The sequence below is a fragment of the Coregonus lavaretus genome, assembly GCF_964263955.1.
Source record: "Coregonus lavaretus genome assembly, chromosome: 17".
Classification (NCBI taxonomy): Eukaryota; Metazoa; Chordata; class Actinopteri; order Salmoniformes; family Salmonidae; genus Coregonus; species Coregonus lavaretus.
This window is the reverse complement of record NC_140004.1, coordinates 26,739,732-26,767,559: the sequence shown is the minus strand read 5'-3', so window position 1 is coordinate 26,767,559 and position 27,828 is coordinate 26,739,732. Positions and strand designations below refer to the sequence as shown.

The window sequence follows — 27,828 nt, the reverse complement described above, 5'->3', positions numbered from 1 at the left end:
AGTCTATTCAACCATCTTTTGTGAGATTTCAGAAGGCACAATCTTAGTCACTCATGTTTTTGACTGTCAGTGTCCAAGGCATGAAATGTCCTGCTCCATAGTGTGGCCAATCTGTAGATCATTCTCACTTGCCAGGCACAATGGCATTCCTCTCCTCTTTAAAATGTGCACATCGGAAAAACACTTTCATGTGATGTCTTTTTTCCCCCCAAAACAGAATTCCCACTGTGAGTTGATTTGGGTGTAATTTGTGACCTCCGTGTGATGTGTAGCATGAGAGTGATTGTGTGGAGTGTGTAGCTATGTTATGTATTTACCCCAGGCGGTACTTACGAGTTGGTGTGCAGATACTCGAAGGTGAGCTGAGCCCTGTTCAGTGTGCTGTAGTTAGAGTAGGCCATCGCCACTTGCTAAAAGCTACTTCCTGTTCTCTTCCTGGTCTTCTTTCTGACTTCCCTTCAGTCCGGTGTGGTTTTTCAAGAGCTTCATGCACCTACAGAATCACAGCAGCAGTCAGTGCCACTGGTCAACAGTATGAATGGTGTCAAAGACATTATGATGGTGCCTGGAATATAATGAGTTTTCATAAAGATCAAAGAAGCACAAATACCACTGGAGGAAAAGCCTCTAGATATTTGAATAGAGGGAATAAGTCCTGTTGAACAGTAGGACTATTCAAACTTGAGAATAGGTCCTGTGGTGATTGACAACCTCTGTCAATTCATGATTGGGTAGGAGGGCTTTTCTAGGAGGTTAATACATGTTGCTAGTTATTACTATCATCACACAGTCTATCTACACACAAGCCCCCATCTGTCTGCTCTGCTCTGCTCTACAATAAACCATGCGCCAGGTAACCCTCCACCTTCAAACCGGCCCGCCAAGATAACAGCCCAAACAGGCCTCCCACGTGAGTCTTATTTGGGTCATTCCATCTAGGCTAAATCTTGACTTCATTTTATTATCGAGTATTGATGACTAAAGAGACAAGGTCATTGTCAGTGATGGTGAGTTGCAATGTCCAGTAATGCTTTAACAAATGGTTAGTCTACTGACCAAGCTAGTTACTACAGTAGCTAGTAACCTATCCTGGCTGTCTCACACCCACAATCTCTAGTAACGTTACCCATCCCCATGTAGCTAGCTAGTTGGGTAAACACATGTAAAGAAAACATTAGCATTTATATTTATCCAATATGCAAACCGTTTAGAGCACCCGCCGCTTCAAATTGAATTTAGGTCCGTGTAAAACATCCGTCGGCTCAGAATGAAGCGATAACTACTGATTTCCGAATAGAACCACACCGCAGGCCGCGAAAACCTCCTCGCCTTTCTCCCCTCCCCTCACCATCCTGGGCACAGCGGAAAGGAGGATCCGAAGAGTACGCCCGCCTCTACCATGCATCAGAACACCAATGGGAACATATCTGATTCATTCGCATTACTCCGATTTGTCAATCTTCGTGCTACTTGCACAGGGGTGAAATTGTGGGGATTACTGTTTCCGGTGTTTCGCATTGATGGAAAAACCGGTTGGAAAACGAGGCGTTCTGAAGGCTTCGGCTCTTTCACCAAATTGTGCCAGAAAACGGTTAATTACTCGTCCATTACCTGAATGTTCCATAGTTTCCTACTCTACCCGCTAAACTACCGGTCAGGTAAAAGTTTTTGTACAAAATCCTAATTATACGGAAAAAATATATAAACGCAACATGCAACAATTTCAAAGATTTTGCCGAGTTACAGTTCATATAAGGAAATCAGTCAATTGAAATAAATTAATTCGGCCCTAATCTATGGATTTCACATGACTGGGAAAACAAATATGCATATGTTGGTCACAGATACATTAGAAGAAAAGGTAGTCCCCCGTGGATCAGAAAACCAGTCAGTATCTGGTGTGACCACCATTTGCCTCATGCAGTGGCGATTTTAGCATGCAGTTGTTGATGGGGCAAACTCAAACAATGTTTTTAGATCCATGCCAGCAAAGCCACTACGCAACACTAAACAAAACATTAATTGCACTATAACGGTGACAAACGATGCCCACAAACTGTTGGGGCCTACATAAAGTTGTCCCAACAGCAGAGCTTTCTTTTCAGCACCATGGAGTGAATCCTTACCACCGCTACACCTGGCTATCAGCGGAGCCTTGTCTAGCAGCGAAACAGTTAATTCAGCCTCATTTACTGCCTTAAAAAAAAACATAGCTGATATGGCTGACTTGCAAATGTGTTTTCTACTGACAATTGAGATGTACAAACTATGGTATAAGGGGACAACGAGCGGATAAGAGGCAAGCCGTAATTTCGATGAAGACATTAATGAGCGAGCTAGGACTGACTTAGTCAATATTTGTATTTGTATTTATTAGGAATACCCATTAGCTGCTGCCAAGGCAGCAGCTACTCGTCCTGGGGTCCAAACACATTAAGGCACTTACATTACATATAAAACAAAGATAAAACAGTACATCATATAACATTATTACACCACAACATATCTACAATTTTGTAGATTGGTAGCATTGCCTTTAAATTGTTTAACTTGGGTCAAACGTTTCGGGTAGCCTTCCACAAGCTTCCCACAATAAGTTGGGTGAATTTTGGCCCATTCCTCCTGACAGAGCTGCTGTAACTGAGTCAGGATTGTAGGCCTCCTTGCTCGCACACGCTTTTTTAGTTCTGCCCACACATTTTCTATAGGATTGAGGTCAGGGCTTTGTGATGGCCACTCCAATACCTTGACTTTGTTGTCCTTAAGCCATTTTGCCACAACTTTGGAAGTATGCTTGGGGTCATTGTCCATTTGGAAGACCAATTTGCGACCAAGCTTTAACTTCCTGACTGATGTATTGAGATGTTGCTTCAATATATCCACATAATTTTCCTTCCTCATGATGCCATCTATTTTGTGAAGTGCACAAGACCCTTCTGCAGCAAAGCACCCCCACAGCATGATGCTTCCACCCCTGTGCTTCACGGTTGGGATGGTGTTCATCGGCTTGCAAGCACGCCTTTTTCTTCCAAACATAACAATGGTCATTATGGCCAAACAGTTATATTTGTGTTTCATCAGACCAGAGGACATTTCTCCAAAAAGTACAATCTTTGTCCCCATATGCAGTTGCAAACCGTAGTCTGGCTATGGTGGTCCTCTGTAGCTCAGCTGGTAGAGCACGGCGCTTGTAACGCCAAGGTAGTGGGTTCGATCCCCGGGACCACCCATACACAAAAAAATGTATGCACGCACGACTGTAAGTCGCTTTGGATAAAAGCGTCTGCTAAATGGCATATTATTATTATTATTATTACAATACAAAATGTATAATGCCACCATACAACAATATTACAATGGAGGTGTGTGTGTAGAGTGCATGTGGTAGCGTTTGTGTGCGTACATCTTTGTGTGTGTCTCTTCACAGTCCCTGCTGTTCCATAAGGTGTATTTTTACCTGTTTTTAAATTCTACTGCTTGCATCAGTTACCTGATGTGGAATAGAGTTCCATGTAGTCATGGCTCTATGTAGTACTGTTCGCCTCCCATAGTCTGTTCTGGACTTGGGGATTGTGAAGAGACCTCTGGTGGCATTTCTTGTGGGGTATTCATGGGTGTCCGAGCTGTGTGCTACTAGCTATAATTATTTGTTCAGCACTTTTGAGATGTACAGCGACAGAATTCAGAACATGGGCCGTTCTTACAGTATTCTCCCTGTACACCAAGTCAGAACCGTAGGAGAAATAAAGGGGGTGTATAAGCAGACAATGAAAGCTTTTACAATATTCGATGATTACATTTCTCTAAAACAGGCTATAGGCTACATGTGCACTACCAAGTCAGAACAGTAGGCTAAGTTATGAGGGGGAAAGGGACCAAATTATTAGGGTGAGGCACATTGGCTACTAACAGCTTACTACACAATATACACTTAGTATTACTTTCTTAGCTACAGTATACATATCTCCCTGGCATATTACATCATTAATGCAGCAGCATACAATACATTTTTGGACTCACCTTGTTGTGCTGTGATCACTTGAACAGGAAGGTGGCGCGGTGGTCCTTCTTGTGGGCAAATTTTGTCATCAAAGTCTGGCATTCTCTGGATTTATGGTGCTTTCAAGACAACTGGGAACTCTGGAAAAAAACAAGGTCGGACATGGCCGTTGGCACGTGCCAAGTCCATCTGGAGCATAGTGACCAGCCTTGACTCCTCTGTGGCCTCCTTAAGAAGCTTGTCACCACCCCCTGGGAGGCGAGGGGTCAGAAGGGCGAGGTAGGATTGCAGCATTGTAGCCGCGTTTACGAGGCGCGCCATAATGGAGAGGGTCCCGAAAGTACTTTGCAGCCGTTCAACGCTTACTCTTTCTGGTCCTGGTTTGAGGCGAGGCACCTTGCCAACGATTTCCTTGTCAGGGAGGATCATGGCAGCCACCATGTCATCCATCACCGGATAGTGGTCTAGCCCTAAGGACTCTGCATCCATAAGTAGAGTCCATGGCCTGGTCTGGTTGTCGCAATGGAAGCGCCCTCCCATCTTGCTCCAGTATTCGTGGAGAGCCAAAGCAAACTTGGGGCAGATGGGGATAAAGCGTCCACTTCCTCCCGCAGGCTTTCCGCCTGACATTCGAGGCGGATCAACTCCTCAGCCGTACTGAGTTTGGGGGGGGGGCCCCAAAGCGGCCGATGGGGTGCTGTCGTGACGATGCATCACACCAGAGGGGGGAATATGGTCATCAGATGGGGAGGACTGTACTGTGGCACGCATCCCCTCCAGGCGTGCTAAGCTTATGCGTTCTCCAAAGGCGGCGCAGGCCAAACAACTATTGGGTTCTCTAACCACTCTCCGTGCTTGATCTAACCCAAGACCGGTCATGCAGGCAGAGTGTGCATCCCCGTAGGCAGGGGTACCCTGCATCTCTCACAATGAAACACCATAATAGTTATGTCGTTTCTCTGTGAAAGTGAAGCCAACAGTGTGATGTTGCTATGTGTCTATATTATACACTGCGCAAAACTGCCTAGTTAAATAAAGGTTAAATAAATAAAAATACTGTAATAGATACTACAGACCTACAGTATCAGCCTTAGTCTCATACACTATCTGAAGGAGAGGAGACGTGAACGGGTTGTGAACTGCCTGATCGTGGGGGAGGGGCAGAGCACGCGAACTCACACACGTTAGCTCAATCTTTGCTTATACATGTGGGTCGGCTGTAACTCACGGCACATTATAGTTTATTCTACAATACGTGGGGGTGTTGGCAGGATGTAAGCAGTGTGCTTAGTCCTGCAGTGGTCTGCTCTTGTTAAGCTAGGTACTGCATAGCTCGTTCACCGTGGAACACACAAGAGTCTAGGCAAGATGGCTGCGCCCTGTGAGAGAGAAGCGTGGTGCGCCTAGCGGCACGTGACTCACTCTCCGGGGAGAACTGCAAGCCCACTGGAGCGAAACATACACAGACTCCCGATCTTGCGTGGTTAGGAGTGGTCCCCGTGCCGGAAGGCTAACCGGGAGGGTTCCGGTGGGCAGACAAGACACAGACAACTAGGACAAACCCTCAGCGCCGCAATACTAGTCGACCAAACCGAGTATCGCCCAGGTTGGTACACTGTCACAAGTAATTAAATACAAGGACAAAACCCAAACGAAATGGCACAAGCCAAACTGAGTGGGGGGACAGCAGAGCACCCAGGTGGAGAGGCTAGGTAGCTAGCTGCTCCAAGCTATTGAATAGCTGAGGGTATACTTCTGCGCTTATACTCTTAACATAGAGCTCTTACCAAGCGAATCCTCTCTTGAATGAGCCGAGAAAAGGAAGAGGGGGGAGTAATGCAGCGGAAGGTATTTAAGGGGGTCAGCTGCAGCACTACCCGGTACACAGGACTAATCTGAAATTCTTACTCGGAATGTATCCTGCCGAGCGGAAGGATACCATATTGGAGTGATCCAATATACTGCTACATAACACATCTTAATCAAAACCATCTAACCAAAAGTAGAGCGCTTTCGACACACCCACTCCTTTCCTATGCCCACTACTTTCCTTTAGACACACCCACTCGCCCATAATCTGGTCGCCATATTGGGATGCAGCTACCCCCTTCTCCGGATGTCCAACCCGGAAACGAGAGAAAGGCCAATTACCTCTAGTTCGATCATCTAATTCAGAAAACAAGCGAATAACAATGTTATTTAAAGACATTGACCGATATGTCGTGTAATCAGTCTTTTAATGTGAGTATTTTGCATATACAAATTATATTGTTGAATATTACTATTTTAATATGTAGAATGAAGCCTACTAGCTAGCTGAGGAACTCATGGAGCCCATTTTGCTGCTCTACCATAGTCCTAGGCTAGCTCTAAATTTCAACTCTGTTATTAGCCAAAACTAAACGTGTATCTTTGGTTTGGACATGCCTTTTGCCTTTTCTCTATTATTCCCATGATACGTTTGTTGCACTAGCAACGTTAGTCGCTTGCTAACTGTTAGCTAACGGTTTATACACCAGTAAAGAATGCCCTGAAGTTTTGCTAATAATGGAACAGGCTTTTACCTTGTTTCAATAATATTCCGTGGTTTGAATCCTTTTGCTTGTTCATTTAGGACCTAGGTGAAATGAAATGTTTGTAACTGTGTGTTTTGTGTCAGTGTGTGTGTTGTTGTTAGTTACTAGACAGCCATGTTGAATGTCACTCAGGCAAATTCTGAAATGGCTGCCAGTGTCCTTGCTTGATGCAATAATTAGTTGACCCATGCGTGCTTTTAATGTATTTACTTTTTTAGGTGAGTATCACACCCCTATCTTTGCACAACTGTCTATTTTAAGTAGGCTACTGTAAAATGTTGTCAATTGTCAACTCCCAACACTTAATTCCAACCTTCTTTTGTTATGTGACTACCATTTGAAGAGGTAGGGTGAAAAGAATGGTTCACCTCCAGGGATTGACATAACCATCAGTAGGGCCATACATTGCCTGCCTTCACCTACACATAGGGGAGGAATCAGAAAGATCAGTACTGGAATTCTTTGTATTTTGTTTATCAGTAAAACAATTCTCAGAGCAGGCACAACTTCCACGACTGCCAGAAATGCCATAAATTGTCTGTCTTTCACGTAAATATCAGTTTTAGTCTACTGGAATTCTTTGCAGTTTGGTTGTTTTCACACACAAAAATAAAAATAAATCACCAATCAACCTCGGAGCAGGCTCAACTTGTGTGACTGCTCAGTTCACTTTCCCCAGGCAATAGGCAGTGTTTCCCTACATGCATTTAGCAGCGGCACACTGAATAAACTGTGCAAGATTCAACACATGTTGTATCCGTCATTGTGTGGGTTTAGTGCCCACCACAAGTGATCTTTGTAGGAGAAGTGATAAGCTAGGGAAGGCAGTACGGGAGCCAAGGTGCAGTATGACGAGAAGGATTTTCAGCCTGCGGCAGAAGATGGGCAGCGACTCCACTTTTCTTGATGGCAGTGGGAAAGACGCTCCACCACTGTGGTGGCTGCAGAGAGAGGAGCTGGACTGGGATGAACGGCTGCAGGCGGCTCAGATGGATGGAAGTACCAAGAGGCCTGTGAGATTGAAATATTTATTAACGTTCACATCACCCATCAGATCACATGACAGAGTAGAGTAGAACATCAAAAGTCTATCAGAGGGCAGTGTTTGTGGACAGGGCAAGGGTTAAGATTAATAACAGCAGCTAAGCAGTTTAATATGAGACACTCCATCAAACTCTGATCAACAGCAGAAGCAGCAGACTCGGAAAGAGTCCTTCAGTCCAACCATCCTCCCTCTTTACTTCCTTCTCTGCTGGGTACTAACACAGACTATCCATTATATTGACCAGATACTCAAGTGGCCGCTCTAACAATGAAAATAAATGTCTTAAAAAATGGAAGGCAGTCGGGAGGAGGCAAGATCAGTTGGGACCATTCTAGCCAATGAGAAGGCAGATACATGTGAACAACAGGCACATCTCAGATATAAAGTGTTTTTTCTCAAAGTTTCTGGGATGTCACATGTCCTACTTATATCGGTACACTCGTAACAACCTAAGCATTACAAAACTTCTATTCGACCAAATAAGCCATTACATTTTTAGACTAAATTTGACACTCATTGACCTCCATACAAAAACTCTTCGCTTGGTGAGTGAAAACAAGTGGAAAAAACCCACCAATTAGCTAGAGAAGACAGATTTTGGGTCCAGTTATCCCTCTCGCTTCACCTCTTTCTATCTGGTACTAGCTGCATGGTGTGGTGGAGACCGGTTCAGGAGTCCATCAGTGGCTCCTGTGACAGGGGGAAGCAGTGATGATGTCTGGGTTAAATAACACTCACATAAACAACATGCCACTTAGATTGCAGAGATGTCAGGATACAGCGACCCACTTACTGTATATTAGTTTATATTATACCACAGCAACGGCAGGTCCAGGCCGTTGCTGTGGTAGCGGTGTGTTTCAGACTAGCTGAGAAGAAGAGCAGCAGACACTCACCTGGATCAGGCACCTACCAGCCAGACCCAGCTCCTTCTGCAGAGTTACACACACAGGTTTAGAGGGACTGAACTGGGGCAGTGTGTTTGTACTTGGCTGTGTGTGTGTGTGTGTGTAGTGTGTATCTTTGACAGCATGTGTGTGTGTGTTTGTACCTGTGTATGCATGGCGGTGAGTAGGTTGTGACTTGTGTGTGTGTCGACGGAGCTTTGAGAGCAAGGCTGAGAGTGTGGGGTCATGACCGTCGTGTGTATGTGTACCTGCGTTAGCATGGCGGTGAGTGTAGGATCAGGTGTGTACTGTAGACTGTAGCAAGACTGTGACACAGGGCTTTTGGCTGCTTGTCTCCAATGCAACCGCTCTGACAGGAGAGGCTGTCCCTTCATTGGCAGGGCACACAGGTGGCAGTCTGGACATACATAGTCTGGACATACAAGTTCCTTGGTGTCCACATCACCAACGAACTATCATGGTCCAAACACACCAAGACAGTCGTGAAGAGGGCACGACAAAGCCTATTCCCCCTCAGGAGACTGAAAAGATTTGGCATGGGTCCTCAGATCCTCAAAAAATTCTACAGCTGCACCATCGAGAGCATCCTGACTGGTTGCATCACCGCCTGGTATGGCAACTACTTGTCCTCCGACCGCAAGGCACTACAGAGAGTAGTGCGTACGGCCCAGTACATCACTGGGGCCAAGCTTCCTGCCATCCAGGACCTCTATACCAGGCCGTGTCAGAGGAAGGCCCTCAAAATTGTCAAAGACTCCAGCCACCCTAGTCATAGACTGTTCTCTCTGCTACCGCACGGCAAGCGGTACCGGAGTGCCAAGTCTAGGTCCAAAAGACTTCTCAACAGCTTCTACCCCCAAGCCATAAGACTCCTGAAAAGCTAATCATGGCTACCCGGACTATTTGCACTGCCCCCCCACCCCATCCTTTTTACGCTGCTGCTACTCTGTTAATTATTTATGCATAGTCACTTTAACTCTACCCACATGTACATATTACTTCAACTACCTCAACTAGCCGGTGCCCCCGCACATTGACTCTGCACCGGTACCCCCCCTGTATATATAGCCTCCCTACTGTTATTTTATTTTACTTCTGCTCTTTTTTTTCTCAACACTTATAATAATATAATATGCCATTTAGCAGACGCTTTTATCCAAAGCGACTTACAGTCATGCATGCATACATAATTTTTTTGTGTGTACGGGTGGTCCCGGGGATCGAACCCACTACCTTGGCGTTACAAGCGCCGTGCTCTACCAGCTGAGCTACAGAGGACCACTTTTTTGTTGTTGTTTTATTTTTACTTTTTTTGTTAAAAATAAATGCACTGTTGGTTAAGGGCTGTAAGTAAGCATTTCACTGTAATGTCTGCACCTGTTGTATTCGGCGCATGTGACCAATACAATTTTATTTTATTTTATTTGATCACTGGGGCCAAGCTTCCTGCCATCCAGGACCTCTATACCAGATGGTGTCAGAGGAAGGCCCTAAAAATTGTCAAAGACTCCAGCCACCCTAGTCATAGACTGTTCTCTCTGCTACCGCATTGCAAGCGGTACCGGAGCGCCAAGAATAGTTCCAAAAGGCTTCTTAACAGCTTCTACCCCCAAGCCATAAGACTCCTGAACAGCTAATCATGGCTACCCGGACAATTTGCATTGTCCCCCCCCCCCACCCCTCTTTTACACTGCTGCTACTCTGTTTATTATCTTTGCATAGTCACTTTAACTCTACCCACATGTACATATTACCTCAATTACATCGACTAACCTGTTCCCCCGCACGTTGACTCTGTACCGGTACCCCCTGTACATAGCCTCCCTACTGTTATTTTATTTATTTTACTGCTGCTCTTTAATTATTTGTTATTTGTTATTATTTACTTATCAATTTTTTTCTTAACACTTATTCTTCTTAAAACTGCATTGTTGGTTAAGGGCTTGTAAGTAAGCATTTCACTGTTGTATTCGGTGCATGTGGCAAATAAGATTTGATTTGATTTGATGTTTTAGCGAAGGTAGACTACGCACAGACACGCCAAAGGAAGGGAAGGCATAAGTGCCATCCAGGCACTCTGTACAGAGCTGTATGCAACAGGTGACTGAATCAGTGTATGTAAGACTAGGTATGTGTGTGTGACTCACAGTGTCGGAGGTAGGATGTGTGTAGGTGTGCTGACAGTAAGGCAGGTGTGCGAGTTGCCCCACACAGACGGAGAGAACACCTGCGTCACGTTTACAGCCTATTTACCTAAGGAGCCAGAGAAATTGTCAACTTTTACAGCTGCTAGTTATTTCAGCATGACACAGACTGGACAATTTTTACATTTTACATTTTTATTAAGCAATGTTTCATCATATAAAACCAATTAACAACATGAACTGTGCAACATTAGCTGTTAAACTAGAGGACAAAAACTGACCTGTGAGGCCCAGCTGACTGGCCAATAACATTGCATGGAGGTCGCTCAGGGATTGGCTGTCTGAGCTCACCTTTACAGCCAGTGGCACCCACAGGGACAAATGGGTGATGGATTGAGGGCTCTGGGAGAAGTTAGGCAATGCTGTTCTACCAACTTCCTCCAGCCTGAATGGAGGAGAGGAAAGGCTGTGCTCTGCAGTCATTTGCTCCCGAGTGGCGCAGTGGTCTAAGGCACTGCATCGCAGTGCTAGCTGTGCCACTAGAGATCCTGGTTCGAATCCAGGCACTGTCGTAGCCGGCCGCGACCGGGAGACCCATGGGGCGGTGCACAATTGGCCCAGCGTCGTCCAGGGTAGGGGAGGGAATGGCCGGCAGAGATGTAGCTCAGTTGGTAGAGCATGGCGTTTGCAACGCCAGGGTTGTGGGTTCGATTCCCACGGGGGGACAGTATGAAAAAAGAAAAGAATGTATGCACTAACTGTAAGTCGCTCTGGATAAGCGCGTCTGCTAAATGACTAAAATGTAAATGTAAAATGAAACCATCTCCAATATTGTGACATTGGCTCTCGCACACAACTGGAGGTGGGCCAACGAGGCCAGGAAGTGGTTCCAGTCCTTTGAAAGAAATATTCATTTCCATTTTCCTGTTAATTGCTCTGTCTGCTAGTCATCATAATCATATCATATGCCATTTAGCAGACGCTTTTATCCAAAGCGACTTAGTCATGCGTGCATACATTTTTACGTATGGGTGGTCCCGGGAATCGAACCCACTACCCGGGCGTTACAAGCGCCATGCTCTACCAATTGAGCTACAGAGGACCACCTAGCCTGTTGCTAGCCCAACAGGGAATGTTTTGACCTGCATGGCCAAGATGCACTGAACAGGCAGCTGAGCCAAGAGGAGCTGAAGGCTGTGCTCTGCAGTCATTTAGCCAGGTCTGACTACTGTATACAATTATAAGAGGTACAAGGCAAAGGTGCTTTAATATTACATGGAGCAGTTTTAGACAGTGGGAGTGGGATCGCCAGTTCCCTACCCTCCAGCATAATGTTCTCTGCCTGTGTGTGTTGTATCTGTGGTGTCAAGGTTGGACAAGCGGTGAGTGTGGCATAACTGTGGAGTGTTGGGCACTTGGGCAGGCATTGTGTGTAATATATGTTGTACCTGTGGTGTGTCAGGGTTGGGCTGGTGGTGTGTGTGCGTGTATGACCCAAGGCTTAGGAAGGTGAGAGCAAGAGTCAGCACACACAGGAAGAAGGTGTCCCCAGGAGGGTGCTGGGAAACATAGTAGTGATGAGAAGTTCGGCTCTTTTTACGGACTATGATCTTTACCACTCCTTCAGTCAAAATAACAAATATTTCGTATCAATTCGTTCACTGGAGTCAGTCATGCGCAGAGCACGCAGGAACCCTACTGGCGAACGTTCGAAATGCACATCACTAAAACAGTCCTTTAGATCAGGGTTTCCCAAACTCGGTCCTGGGGACCCACCTGGGTGCATGTTTTGTTTTTTGCCCTAGCACTACGCAGCGGATTCATCAAGCTTTGATTAACTGAATCAGCTGTGTAGTGCTAGGGCAAAAACCCATCACACACCTTTATCACAACAGATTTCTGCTATAAAAAAATAAATTAAAAAAAGACAACTATACAGGATTCAGACAAATATACCACAAGAGCATTGCATTAGCCACAACGAGATTTAGAAACAACATTCAGCTACATAGACAGGTCCACAGGGATGACGCAGGCTTAGTCCAACATAAAGCCTCAAGCTGTTCTCTGCAATGCTACCGCACGTTGCTTGCCATGTCAAAGGTTAAGAAAGACAACGGAATTTACCAGTCAAAGTACAACTTTCGTATCTGTGCTTTTCTTGATATCAAAAGTGCAGCACCTAGCTAGCCAAACAGCTCTGTGCTCGCTAGCTAACTCGGATCAGAAGTTAACCAGCAAGCAAGCAGGCTTTGTTACAATTGCAAACTAAATCATGAGCATCCATCTCTAAACTAGCTGCATCTGAAGGAAGCAGTTCACATGAGAAAACTAGCTAGTATAAACATAGTTACTGGTAGTTACATTTCAAACCCAATTTATTCAGAAATGTTTATGACCATTGTTATTGAAAGGCAGAAATACCGCAAAAATCGAAGTCCGTTAAAGCGTTCTGATGGAAAGCAGAACCACCTGCATTGTCATTGGATCTAAAAGTGTGACGACCGTATGTCCCCCTTTTTTTTTTTTTTTTTCAGGCTTGTTTTGCTTTCAGGACACACTTTTCATGCCACTTCTATACGAAGTGATTTTCTTAACAGGTTAGGAGAGCATTTTCGCTAACTCTAACTATAACCCTTTTCCTAACCTTAACCTTAGTCTCCTAACTTGCTACGAAAAAGTCACTCCCGTATCGAAGTGGCGAGAAAATTGTTTATCTTTTGCTTTCAGGTAGGCTTCAAAAAGTCTGTGCCATTTGATAGAATAGTGTCAGACAACAAAAGACAGTATACCAGCTTTGTATTTATGAATAAGCTACAGTACACAACAACTCATGGCATGGCTATAAAGTAAAGTTAAACTCATTTAATGACAAAACATTGACAGTTGAAATTTTAAAAACATGATAAAACTGGACACATTCAAGCCTTTACACATCTGTCAAATGATAAATGTAATACATATTTTGATCTGATTACAGTCTTAATAGCATTGATATGAATTAACCCGTGCCATAGCAGCATTAATCAAATGGTAGAATACTTTAGGATGCAAGTTGAAAACACTGATTTAAAATGAAAATGAAAAATAATTCTCTATTGCCAAAACAAATAGTGCATTTTTTGTGCGTCTGAGGTACAATTTCCTACCTCAATATTGTCAATAGTGGAAGTCTCATTTCAAATGGAGTTATCCCATCTCACATCACATTCAATATGAGACAGCCAGTATGAGCAAAACCTTATAAAAAATAAACAGTTAACACATTCCCTTATCTCAAGGTTTTTAAAATAGCAGAGCAGTAAACAGTATACACATGCTAACCCTGAGCTTACTGTTGTACTGCATATTTATTTGAATTACATTTGTAATCATTTCCCCTTTTCAAATGAAACCCAGCACCCCTCAGTTTATTTTCTGACACTGATGGATGTGTGCGTGTAGGGTTAATTTAAGGGTACGGGTTAGGTAGACCAGGTGACGTGTACAGGTGTGAAAGCCCAGGTGTCGGGGTGTCCCATGTGCATCAGGTCTGAGTAGGGGGAAGAACTCCACTGGAAAGCAGGTACCTGGTCCCACGTGGGTCCATTCGCTGCCAGGAACCCAAACTCACGCCACAGCCCATAAGACGTCACCTACACACACGCAAAGGTACACACACAGCCAATTAGTGATACCCATAGGAGACATGACATTACAGCTCACCTAACTCATACTTAGAGAGATGGAGGAGAGAGAGGAGGAGCAAGACAAAGGTAGAGGGGGTAAGACATCCTTACCTTCATATCCGTTCCTCCATGTGGTCTCTGCTTCAGCGCTCCAAAGGGATACGTCCCGTTAGCCGGGTTCAGGTCGGAGCGGGCCGAGATGGTGTTCTCCCCATTAGCAGGCGGGTCGCAGCCCTCACACCGGGACAATGGGTCCTCCTTAAAGTTATTATACCTACACAGAGAGAGCAAAGGGATATTTTTATACATAGGCTAAAATGTAGGTAGGGGTCCTCATATACAGGTCAGGTGTGGCTAATTCCACAGTAATGGAATTGCGCTGAGACTCAGCTTTTTCACAAAAAATGTATGCCAAACAAAAACCATTGACTTAAAAGTTTAACAAATCATACAACTCTATGCACAAGGCCTACTTTTAACAATTTACACTGAACATTTTACAAAACACATTTACAGTGCCTTGCAAAAGCGTTCATCCCCCTTGGCGTTTTTCCTATTTGGTTGCATTACAACCTGAAATTTAAATTGTTTTTTATTTGGATTTCTTGTAATGGACAAACACAAAATAGTCCAAATTGGTGAAGTAAAATGAAAAAAATTACTTGTTTAAAAAAATTCTAAAAAATTAACAACGGTAAAGTGGTGCGTGCATATGTATTCACCCTCTTTGCTATGAAGTCCCTAAATAAGATCTGGTGCAACCAATTACCTTCAGAAGTCACATAATTTGTTAAATAAAGTCCACCTGTGTGCAATCTAAGTGTCACATGATCTCAGTATATATACACCTGTTCTGAAAGGCCCCAGAGTCTACAACACCACTAAGCAAGGGGTACCACCAAGCAAGCAGCACCATGAAGACCAAGGAGCTCTCCAAACAGGTCAGGGACAAAGTTGTGGAGAAGTACAGATCAGGGTTGGGTTGTAGAAAAATATCAGAAACTTTGAACATCCCATTCACAGACCAGGCAAGGAGAGCATTAATCAGAGAGGCAACAAAGAGACCAAAGATAACCCTGACGGAGCTGCAAAGCTCCACAGCGGAGATTGGAGTATCTTTCCATAGGACCACTTTAAGCCGTACACTCCACAGAGCAGGGCTTTACGGAAGAGTGGCCAGAAAAATGCCATTGCTTAAAGAAAAAAATAAGCAAGCAACCTGTTTCTATCTTCCAGAGATTTGAGACTGGGACGGAGGTTCACCTTCTAGCAGGACAATGACCCTAAGCATACTGCTAAAGCAACAATCGAGTGGTTCAAGGGGAAACATTTAAATGTCTTGGAATGGCCTAGTCAAAACCCAGACTTCAATCCAATTGAGAATCTGTGGTATGACTTAAAGATTGCTGTACACCAGCAGAACCCATCCAACTTGAAGGAGCTGGAGCAGTTTTGCCTTGAAGAATGGGCAAAACTCCCAGTGGCTAGATGTGCCAAGCTTATAGAGAAATACCCCCAAGAGACTTGCAGCTGTAATTGCTGCAAAAAGTGGCTCTACAAAGTACTGACTTTGGGGGGGGGGGGGGGGGGGGGGGGGGTGAATAGTTATGCACGCTCAAGTTCAGTTTTTTTGTCTTATTTCTTGTTTGTTTCACAAAAAAAAATATTTTGCATCTTCAAAGTGGTAGGCATGTTGTTGTGTCTAATCCCCGAGCCGACTAGGTGAAAAATCTGTCGATGTGCCCTTAAGCAAGGCACTTAACCCTAATTGCTCCTGTAAGTCACTCTGGATAAGAGCGTTTGCTAAATGACTAAAATGTAAATCTAATTATACAAACCCCCCAAAAATCGATTTTAATTCCAGGTTGTAAGGCAACAAAATAGGAAAAATGCCAAGGGAGGTGAATACTTTCACAAGCCATTGTAATGGAAGAACTGTACAGAATTTTCGAAAAAATCTCCCTCAGTTTTTTGTGTCCACGTTTCCAAAAACTCTTAAATAGCTGTTCTGAATTAAGATTCAACGATGTCTGCAGAAACAATGGGGTGTCATCTATAACATGGGTCTCTGATCTGTACTACACAGAAATGGATATGAATGTAATTGTCTTCATGGTGATGCGTTCTAAATAGGTACACAAAGGTATAAATAGGCAATATCCTCCTTTGCATATTTGGGTATTATTCTACACACTGGCTATTATTTTAACCTCTTAAGGATCAGATCCTTTTTTTCAATTTTCGCCTAAAATGACATAACCAAATCTAACTGCCTGTAGTTCAGGATCTGAAGCAAGGATATGCATATTCTTGATACCATTTGAAAGGAAACACTGAAGTTTGTGGAAATGTGAAATTAATGTAGGAGAATTTAACACATTAGATCTGGTAAAAGATAATACAATCAAAAAAACATGCGTTTTCTATTAATTTTTTTGTTCCATCATCTTTGAAATGTAAGAGAAAGGCCACAATATAATATTGCAGTTTAAGCACAATTTTGATTTTGCCCACTAGATGGCAGCAGTGTGTGTGTGCAAAGTTTCAGATTGATCCAGTGAAGCATTGGAATACTGGACTATTTTGTATCAAGTCTGCCCAAATGTGCCGAATTGGTCAATTGATACATTTTCAAGTACATAATAATAATAAATAATATGCCATTTAGCAGACGCTTTTATCCAAAGCGACTTACAGTCATGTGTGCATACATTTTTACGTATGGGTGGTCCCGGGGATCGAACCCACTACCCTGGCATTCCAAGCGCCATGCTCTACCAATTGAGCTACAGAGGACCATACATAACTATAGAGAACATACAAAAATGATATGGTAATACAAAATGTAAGTTTACACACTCCCAGGAATGTCATACATGATGGATCATTAGCTTATACACTAACTTTCACACATCTAGATGGCCGGGCGGGGTGGGTGTTGAGCCAGATACAGCAGGGGTTCAAACTGTAGAACCCAGTTCCTACATTTGAATATAAAAATTGATTTTATCAAACAAAACTATGCTACATTTTATCTCTGGGACCCTTAGGATGACAAGTCTGAGCAAGATTACTGAATGTAACTACATTATTTACCTTCAGAGGTGAATGTATCAAACCAGTTGCCGTGACACGTTTTTTGTTGTTGTGCACTCTCCTCAAACAATAGCATGGTATTTTTTCACTGTAATAGCTACTGTAAATTGGACAGTGCAGTTAGATTAACAACAATTTAAGCTCTCTGCCCATATAAGACATGGCTATGTCGTGGAAAGTTTGCTGTTACTTACAACAGTCATGCTAATCACATTAGCGCACGTTAGCACGGGACACCAATCCCGTAGAGGTTAATGAGCTCTGCCCCAAACAAGACAGAATTTGGTTGGTCTGGACCAGACCAAATCTGAACCAATCATAGATGTCTACGTTTCACAAGTTTGGACATCAAAGTACAGCACAGTAGAGCTCAGTAGAGTAGAGTACAACACAGCACAGTTCAGGACTGTAGATTTCAGTACAGTAAAGTAGAGTTCAGTAGATTACAGTTCAGTATAGTACAGTAGACTTCAGCACATTATGCTGTACTCAACTCTCGTGTTCTCTACTGTGTACTGTACTGAACTGTGGTTTGTGACTACTATGTTTTCCATTGTAGCTAATTCAATTCTAGAAATTCCGTTACCGATTTGGTAACGGAATTTCAAGTTTTAATCACTTAATAATTCATAAACAAAATTGATATCAGTAAAAACACTAACTAATTGGTAGGTCTACCTTTACTTGTTACTTCTGTGAACTTTCATTATCCTCCCTCCTCATGAGGGAGAGAAATTAGAAAATATCTTAAAAGATATGTGGGTTTTTGGTATCAGAATTTCAAGGCACATGGCAATGTTTCTTAAACTTACAGAAGGCAGAAAAATGTATCCAAAACTACATATAAATCTTGATACTAGTTGGCAGGGGTCTTTACTTCAACATTGTGTATTTCTAATACCTTTTCAGACTTTCTGGTAGATGTTTTCTAAGACCCATTTTCCATCTGTTTGACCAGTTATCAAAGCCTTTGCTTATTCCAAATGTATGCCTTAATAAAAAATAGACTCAGCTTTCATTTGACACCCAATTTGATATGCTCCTACAAACTTCATATTGGTGCTCATGGGTCCTTTTATATGTGAATGACTGTGTATAAATGCAGGTCTGTCCATCTCCCTCCTGTGACACATCTGGCATTGAGGCCTCTGAATGGAGGCGGGTACCTCATCAGGCGGACCATGGAGTCCATGTCTGTGATGTGTGATTGGTTCCTTCTGAAGATCTGGGCTCGAGGATTCATGTCCAGAGAGAACCATGGACCAAACTGCTCTACCAGTTCTCTACAGCCGCTGGCATTAAACACCTCCTCGTAGTACCTACACACACACACACAGAGCGAGAGTGTCACACATATACACTTTAGATCTGAACAAATTATAACCACCATCTCCAACACCTGCAAGACCGACACAGTCAACTGCTCTTTTTATTAATAATATAGTCATTACTAGTGTGTGGTAGTTATATGTTGTTATTGGTACTTACGGGATGTTGTAACTAGACCAGTAGCCTTTCTGCAGCAATTCCTGGGTTTTATCAGAGTGAACAACTAGCCCACTACAGAACAGAACCACACACACATCTATTATTGTTATTGATAAATAACCAGCCCATTACAGCAGCAAGAACACACAAAACATTTCTCAAAATGTATACGTGTTGAGAGGATGTTGGTGGTGTGTGTGTGTGTGTACGTTGCCTGTCTTACGGGATCTGCTCCAGTACAGTAAATAGCTGCTCCTTAGTCTCGGTCATCCCTGGAGTGAAATGCTTGTAGTCCACTATCATCCACTGGTTATTATACCTAACACACACACACACACGTATTATACCTACAAGCGAAGGAATACATTGATCGTGGTCCTCTGTAGCTCAATTGGTAGAGCATGGCGCTTGTAACGCCAGGGTAGTGGGTTCGATCCCCGGGACCACCCATACGTAAAAATGTATGCACACATGACTGTAAGTCGCTTTGGATAAAAGCTTGATTTTAAAGGTAGACATTCTACGTGGTATATGGATCTATTTTGAGGCTACTGAGTAATTCATGGCGATGACTGATGATACACTAGACCAGGGGTGTCAAACGTACGGCCCGCGGGCCGGATCAGGCCCGCAAACGGGTTTAATCCGGCCCGCGAGATGATTAAAAAAAATATTTTTTTTTTTTTTAAGTATAAAAATGCGCTGCAATTTTTCAATAAAATAAACTGCTGTTCCAATTGCGTCCACTGGATGGCGCAATAGCAATTGTGTTAAGCAAGCAAACTGTTTATACCGGGGCAGAGCAAGTAGGTCAAGCACGTGCAGCCAATGAGCTACTTTGTTTTGCCCGCGATATTTATTACGGCTTCTACTTTTAACATTATGTGCTTTGGCACCCTCATTGCCCCAATATGTCTCTGTCAAAAAAGAGAAAAGTGGACGCAGAGTGCAGAGTGTTCCAAGAAAAATGGTCATCCTATTTAATCACGGAATTGAATGGGAAAGCTGTATGTTTGGTGTGTTCAGAGCATGTTGCAGTGCTGAAAGAATATAACCTTCGTCGACACTGTGTGAGTCTTCATGCCGACAAATATGACAACTTTCAAGGACAGCGGAGATGAGAGAAGGTGAATGAACTGTTGGCGGGTCTGAAGAAACAGCAGTCTGTGTTTACTCACAGCCGAGACATCAGTGACGCTGCAGTGAAAGCTAGCTACCTCATTGCTAATGAAATCGCAGTGGCTTCAAAACCATTTAGTGAGGGTGAATTTGTAAAAACATGCATGATGAAGGCAGCGGAGATTGTGTGCCCTGAAAAGCGGCAGGCTTTTGCAAATATCAGCCTGACAAGAAACACAGTTGCAGACAGGATTTCCGATCTTTCAGTGGATTTGGACAGCCAGTTGAAGCAAAAAGTAAAGTAATTTATTGCGTTTTCGGTTGCAATTGATTAAAGCACGGACATTACAGATGTTGCACAACTGGCAATTTTTTCATCCGCGGAATTGATGACACATTGACCGTCACCGAGGAGTTCGTGAAGTTGGTGCCGATGACAGATACAACGACAGCAGCTGATATTTTTACCGCACTGGTCGGCGCGCTGGACAGGGTCGGAGTGGACTGGTCCTGCGCTGTCAGCCTGGCTACAGATGGTGCGCCCTCAATGATCGGGAAGAAAGCAGGCGTTGTGACAAAGTTCAGAGAGAAAGTGCAATCTGCAAATGGAGGACGTGATTTTTTGACTTTTCACTGTATTTTGCACCAGGAGGCTTTGTGTTGCAAGTCATTAAAGATGGATAACGTCATGAAGGTGGTCATCCAAACTGTTAATTTCATCCGATCCAGAAGCCTGAATCACCGTCAGTTTGACAGCCTTCTCAGAGAGAAAGACCACATCTATGGCCTGCCATACCACACTGAGGTAAGATGGTTAAGCCGAGGTGCTGTGCTGAGGCGTTTCTTTGATTTACGAGAAGAAATTGAACAGTTCATGGAAGAAAATGGCAAACCAGTGTTAGAATTTCATTCCGCAGAATGGATGCCGGACCTTGCATTTATGGTGGATGTTACAGAGCACCTGAATAACTTGAACAAACAGCTGCAAGGGCGCAACAAAGTTGTCACGCAGTATTATGACAGCATACGTTCTTTCAAGTTGAAGCTGTCATTGTGGGAGACGCAACTTTTTTGGTCCTCTGTAGCTCAGCTGGTAGAGCATGGCGCTTGTAACGCCAAGGTAGTGGGTTCGATCCCCGGGACCACCCATACACAAAAATGTATGCACGCATGACTGTAAGTCGCTTTGGATAAAAGCGTCTGCTAAATGGCATATTATTATTATTATTATTATTATTATATATTATTATTATTATTATATTATTATTATTATTATATTATAACTTGCCGGTGGTGATGCAGCTCACTTCCCCTGTCTGAAAAATGTGTGCGCGACCCAACATGTGGCAGACATGAAGCGGTTCAAAGATAAAATAACTGGACTGTTACGGGAGTTTGAGCAACGCTTTCAGATTTATGTTTATATGTTTTTATGTTGATGTGCTATTGTTTTTAATTGATTTTATTTTATTTGTATATTTAACCTATTCTTGACTCTGTGGTTCTTGCACTTGTTTGGGGAACATGATTTCATTATTTTTATCTACATTTCTGCCTGAGAAATGACACCCTGATATAGTTCTGTGATCTGTGATATACTTCCGTGAATCACTGAGGCATTGTGTGTTTGTGTGTTCTTTGTCCTCAGAACTTTCAAATAACTTGAGGTGTTTTATGATTAATAGTGATGTTGTGCTTTTGGACACTGTCCTCAGGCTCCAGCTTTATGTTTATATGTTTTTATGTTGATGTGCTATTGTTTTTAATTGATTTTATTTTATTTGTATATTTAACCTATTCTTGACTCTGTGGTTCTTGCACTTGTTTGGGGAACAGGATTTCATTATTTTTATCTACATTTCTGCCTGAGAAATGACACCCTGATATAATTCTGTGATCTGTGAAACAGTTCTGTTAATCACTGAGGCATTGTGTGTTTGTGTGTTCTTTTTCTTTAAAATGTTCAAATAAACTTGACGTGTTTTATGATTAATAGTGATGTTGTGCTTGTACTATTTTGGACACACTGTCCTCAGGCTCCAGCTTTATGTTGTATGTTGATCGTATTAAAACAAAGAAAACAATCTGAAGTTGTTGTTTTTAAGTTATATATACCATGATTTTTCCGGTCCGGCCCACTTGGGAATAGATTTTCCTCCATGTGGCCCCTGAGCTAAAATGAGTTTGACACCCCTGCACTAGACAGTCTTTCAGGTTCCACTGTGGTGAGTAACTGAGGCTGATAACAGACGTACTGTGTGTAGATATGCTAAAGATCAGAGGAGGCTGGTGGGAGGAGCTGAAGGAGGACGGGCTCATTGTAACGGCTGGAATGGAACGGTATCAAACATGTTCGACTCCATTCTATTCTATTCCAGCCATTACAATGAGCCCGTCTATAGCTCCTCCCACCAGCTTCCACTGCTAGAGAAATAAACAAAAAATAAGCCGCAGAAGACATAAATGTAATCATACAAAACATGAGTGTGTAACCTTTGATCTAAGAGGACTTTGGCCTGAGTGGGCATTCCTGATAAGTCCCAGGCCTGCCTCAAGTGTGTGTGTGTGTGTGTGTGATAAAAGACGACTCAGCACTTTAGAGACACTACTTTATCAGCTGACTTAACTCTGTCCTCCCCCCACTCGTGATATTTCATGTGATGTTTCTATAAACTTTATTATAGTTTTACTTCCCTTCATTCCTTAAAAAGATAGTTCCCTTCACTCTTCCTCTCCTGGCGTCCTTTAAATGGATAGTTCAAAAGCCTGTACGAGAGTTTGTTTGCTGAGCTCCAGCTTTGACCGGACTGGAGAGATAACCAACATGGTGGACATCCACAGGTCAATGAGAATTTACAGGAAGAAGGGGAAAATGTCGACTAGAGGGTCTGCAGAGACTTACGTTCCGCTGTTGTGTTTGCTGAAAATCTCTGCCCACGCCTTGCCGGTTGTAGCCAGCCGATTGGCTACGATGTTCCTCAGCCACTCCATCACTGCTCCGGTTGGTTGAACAAACTTCCAGAGGGCGGGGTTACTGTTGCCGATGGTGGTCTCCAGGGTAACCTGAGGAGGGACATCTTAAAAATTAAAAAAAAAGACTACACACTGTATATGCTATGTCCACACATATTACACACAGCTCTCACCAGCCCAGTGCTAAGGATGTAGAAGTCATCTCCAGAGAAGATGGACCCTGGGTAGGAAGAGAACGCCTGGGTTCCACCAGGGATCAGATCACTGTCTGAGAACAAAAGAACACAGAAATCAAACTCAAAATATAGAACTCTGAACCACATAACTCACGTTTGACTTTCCCAGTGTTCACAAGCAGAGTTTCAAGGAGTGTTTCATGAAGAGTGTATATGTTAGGGGGAAAGGGGGGACGTTGAGACACTGTAGGCAGAGTTAAGTTATCCTTATGAGAGGTTTAGGGGTTAGGGTTACCTGTAGGAGAGACATGGTAGGCGAATTGGTACTTCTTTAGGATGCGCAGCATGGCCTGGTAGATGTTCCAGGTATCATGAGACACCAGTAGATCCTTGTTGCCAGGCAACAGCTTGATGAGGGCGGAGCAGGAGCCGGAACCCAGAGTCCGTGATTGGCTGGATTTGTTTAGGGCCCCCTCAAGATCCTCTAGGTCTCCTCCCATTTGGAAAAGTCTGAATAGCCACAGAGAAATTGATGGCTTTGTCAGAGCTGTGATGCAAGGCATGATTGGGAACACTTAATTTAGCTCACCCAAATTGTTTTCCCCATTGGAACCATTTACATTGCTCCTGAGATGGGTACTCAGAGACTATCACTGATGGGGTGAACTCTAACCCACCTATCACAGAGATCACAGACCACACTTACAGGAAGCCGAAGGGGTTGAGAGTAAAAGGGCCTCTGGGAAATGACAGCTGATCATTGTAGCCATCCTCCAGACCTTTCAGCTGCAGCAACGCCAACCGCACCTGAGAGAAAGAAACTCTAAATGAAAAATATTCTCTACTAAGATGTTCTTCTTAGATCCTAAATGTGTACTGAATGAGCCACTCTAACAAGAGTTCTTTACTCTTTAGACGCATAGAGAAAAGGAGCAGGCACTTCATCATTTAGCACGCTGGCTGACCCAGACCCAGCCAGTACCTGGTGCCAGTAGGGACAGTGTGGATGCTCCTCTATCTGCTGTCTGACCCACTGCAGGTTGGAGGTGATGTAATCCTTCAGTCTCTGGCAGAATCCTGACTCGAACGTAAACGGACCGCAGTACCCCATAAGAGTGTTCATCCAGTGCTTATAGATCAGCTGAGACAACCACAAATACACACACATAGATCAGCTATAGATTTAGACTCCACTGCCCCAGCAAGGTTTGGTTTTAAGGTTAGGGGTGGATTGTCTCTACCTTACCTGGGAGGTGCCTGCGGCCTCAACGGCCCCGGCAGCATACGCCTGGATGCTATCATTATAGCGCCCGCTAGTGGTCACTTCCAGATATGTCCAGCTGAGGGAGAGAACACTTAGTAAATACAACATCATAATCAAATTTGTTTGAGTCAGGAGTTAACCTGTTAAACTCTGAATGGTTGTTTTGGACTATCATAGGCAGTGCAGTTTATAATACCGGTATACAGTCAATATTCTTTGTAGTGTATTTTTTTATTTTATGTAACTTTTTACCCCTCTTTCTCCCCAATTTCGTGATATCCAAATTGGTAGTTACAGTCTTGTCCCATCGCTGCAACTCCCGTACGGACTCCGGAAAGGCGAAGGTCGAGAGCCATGCGTCCTTCGAAACGCGACCCTACCAAGCCGCACTGCTTCTTGATACACTGCTCGTTTAACCCGGAAGCCAGCCGCACCAATGTGTCGGAGGAAACACCATACAACTGTGGTCCTCTGTAGCTCAATTGCTATAGCATGGCGCTTGTAACGCCAGGGTAGTGGGTTCGATCCCCGGGACCACCCATACGTAAAAATGTATGCACACATGACTGTAAGTCGCTTTGGATAAAAGCGTCTGCTAAATGGCATATTATATTATATTATAACTGGCGACCGTGTCAGCGAGCATGCGCCCGGCCCGCCACAGGAGTCTCTAGAGCGCGATGGGACAAGGACATCCCGGCCGCCCAAACCCTCCCCTAACCCGGACGACGCTGGGCCAATTGTGTGCCGCCTCATGGGTCTCCTGGTCGCGGACGGCTGCGACACAGCCCGGGATCGAACCCGGATCTTTAGTGACGCCTCAAGCACTGCGAGGCATTGCCGTAAACCGCTGTGCCACTCGGGAGGCCATACAGTCAAATTTAACAGGTGAATAGTTTATATTTTACATTGAAGTAGGCCTTAGTAAGCAACTGTTACTGTAATTGCATATTTTTTTGTAGCCTGCCCTACAATGTTTCAGAATTCGCTGGCATATTTAGGTTGGGGGAAATGTTGATGCAAAAAACTGTTGAATTCAAACTTTATGCTGACAGGTCCACAACCATTTGCCATCGTTTTTTTATTTCAGAAACTGACAGTCCTTTTCCAGATACAGCATAAATTACTGCTAAAGATTAAACATCCTGCCAACCAGAATATGTGAGCTGAGTGGAGCGTAGCCAATTTGACTGGAGCGCTGAGCGAATTTCCCAAAGGCTTATCTAAAAGTGTTCAGGTTAGGGGAAGAGTTAGCTAACATGCTAAGTAGTTGCAAAGTAGGTAGAAAGTAGTAACTTGCAACCTTTGGGTTGCTAGACGTTCGCGTTATACGCCCACCCATCCACCCTACTTTCGTTATTGCCTTAAGTAACCATCTGTCTTATGGAACCATACCAAACATCATACCGGCAGTGTTGCCAACTTCTCAGTAAGGAAAGTAGCTATTGGCTGTCCTAAAAGTCGCTAAATGAAGTCATCACATAATTTGCATAATTGGTAATGTACATGTAATTGTGATGGACGCTGTAGGAGAGGAATAACGTTGTGGGAGAGATAAAAAGTCAGTTAAAAACACCCTACATTTACATCCCGTCCTGAATGTAAGCCAGGGCGGGATCAGCCAGCGGCAGCTTCCCGCAGTCTGGATGCGGAGGAGTGAACATCTCCTGCTCTGACTGCAGCTGGGAGGGACTGCTGCGCGAGAACTGGGCCGCCTGTGAGTGCTTTGGGGCAGGGGGTGGGGCCCATGGCAGCACCCGCTGCTCGTTGAGAAGTGTAAGAATGATACGTGCTTTCACGTCAGTCTCCAATAACACCAGAAAAAGTTGCTATATTTGTCGCTAGTCGCTTTTTTGAAAATGTGTAGCTAGAGGTGTCTGAATTCTCGCTAAATATTGTGACAAAGTCGCTAAATTGGCAACACTGCATACCGGATTTACATTTACTATGTTATGTCTAGTCTATGAGACCAGGCTGCAAGGCAGGACATAGAACCCCAATAATCTATTGATAAAGTAAATATTGAACAATAATTCGTCTTTCGCATGACGTGGCCTAATGCCAATCGTACCAAATTATACCGCAAATAAAGGGTTATTGTAAGCATAACAAGTGAATGGAGTGCGTTTCAGGCAGTTAATGCTCGTTCACAAACGCATTTTTATGACAAGTCTGATTTAAAACGGGAAAATGCGTATGTATGGCGTGCGCCAAGTTGATAAATCTCAGTATTTTTGTACATGGCAATCTTTTCAGAAATGGTGCACGCAGAAATGTAGTGTGACATTTACACAACGTTAATAAATCAGGCCCTTGTGGTTTTGAAATGGTTCTGTTCATATGGGAATTTGGAACAGTAATTGGTTACATTTTATTTCAAACCTAGACTTTCAAATCTCTCTCAGCCCATCTGAAATTAGCCCACCCAACTACCTCATCCCTATATTGCTATTTAATTTGCTCTTTTGCACCCCAGTATCTCTATTTGCACATAATCTCTTGCACATCTAGCATTCCAGTGTTAATACTATTGTAATTATTCTGCACTATAGCCTATTTATTGCCTTACCTCCATAACTTGCTACATTTGCACACACTGTATATATATATTTTCTGTTGTATTTCTGACTTTGTTTTTTTTTTACCCCATATGTAACTCTGTGTTGTTTTTGTTGCACTACTTTGCTTTGTCTTGGCCAGGTCGCAGTTGTAAATGAGAACCTGTTCTCAACTGGCTTACCTGGTTAAATAAAGGTGAAATAAAAAAATTAAAAATAAAAAAAAAATCTCTCATTCCCCAAAATGGGGACAACATAGCCTGCTCTACAACCATTGTCAATCCAACGCTATTGTCTAGACTTATTCAGAGGTAATATTTTGCGTAAATGGTTGTGGCTGTTTACCGAAACGCATATTGTTATTCCTACATAGTCTATGAAGCTAGACTAGCTCTGGTCCAGGGAGTTAGTGCGCATTAGCAGAGGAACTCGGTAATGCCCTGGCCCAGAGATACAACTACATCAGATGACTCTGAACTTACCCCGAGTTCTTGATGTCGTCGGTAAAATTCGCCCAGGCTATATAGTCGTCAAGGAACCCCTCCTGCAAAGACAGCTGGCCAGTATGTTTATCGAGAACTGCAGAATAAATCTCGGCCTGAACAGACCTCCATGATAAATAAAAAACACATAAAAACATAGACATCTTCACTGTTGTTATTGACTTGTGTGTGCGCCTGTCAGCCATCTTTACAAATGTGGTTCATGTGACCAAAGATGAAGGAATTTCAAAATAAAAGTCCCACCCTCTAACGTAGATATCTATTAAAGTTCTCTGATAAAATAAAATACAATAAAATAAATAAAAAACTT

At 43.5% G+C, this 27,828-nt stretch overlaps 2 protein-coding genes and 1 pseudogene across 3 annotated transcripts in view; all 3 read right to left on the bottom strand.

The window, feature by feature from the left end:
* LOC311144897 (ATPase MORC2A-like) overlaps positions 1-1,341 on the bottom strand; it is a 38,316-nt gene extending 36,975 nt beyond the window's left edge. The window contains 2 exon segments of the mRNA XM_084181068.1: positions 334-493; positions 1,205-1,341. Coding sequence (XP_084037194.1) covers positions 334-401 — 68 coding nt within the window. The 5' untranslated portion in view covers positions 402-493; positions 1,205-1,341.
* Positions 1,342-8,481: 7,140 nt separating this feature from the next.
* Positions 8,482-12,313, bottom strand: LOC311144353 (transmembrane protein 248-like; annotated as a pseudogene). The gene is made up of 6 exons: positions 12,122-12,313; positions 11,494-11,568; positions 10,923-11,138; positions 10,677-10,774; positions 8,778-8,926; positions 8,482-8,553 (listed from the first exon to the last, which is right to left on the bottom strand). The product of its transcript is annotated as a transmembrane protein 248-like (transcript).
* A 1,210-nt stretch (positions 12,314-13,523) lies between these two features.
* On the bottom strand, positions 13,524-27,764 carry plbd2 (phospholipase B domain containing 2). The gene is made up of 12 exons (XM_084180482.1): positions 27,498-27,764; positions 24,440-24,533; positions 24,176-24,334; positions 23,900-24,000; positions 23,489-23,703; positions 23,191-23,285; positions 22,947-23,107; positions 19,149-19,244; positions 18,926-18,997; positions 18,604-18,756; positions 14,453-14,615; positions 13,524-14,308 (listed from the first exon to the last, which is right to left on the bottom strand). Exons 1-12 carry the CDS (start codon positions 27,701-27,703, stop codon positions 14,138-14,140), a joined length of 1,686 nt encoding a protein of 561 aa, XP_084036608.1. The 5' UTR covers positions 27,704-27,764; the 3' UTR covers positions 13,524-14,137.
* Between the last annotated feature and the right edge of the window lie 64 nt (positions 27,765-27,828).

Excerpts from the sequence above, each read along its gene's own strand:
- plbd2 (XM_084180482.1), bottom strand. The coding sequence starts at position 27,703 with ATGGCTGACAGGCGCACACACAAGTCAATAACAACAGTGAAGATGTCT. Across the intron at positions 24,534-27,497 it reads GACGACATCAAGAACTCGGG|CTGGACATATCTGGAAGTGA; the intron begins GTAAGTTCAGAG and ends TCTCTCCCTCAG. Across the intron at positions 18,757-18,925 it reads TGGTCTAGTTACAACATCCC|GTACTACGAGGAGGTGTTTA; the intron begins GTAAGTACCAAT and ends GTGTGTGTGTAG.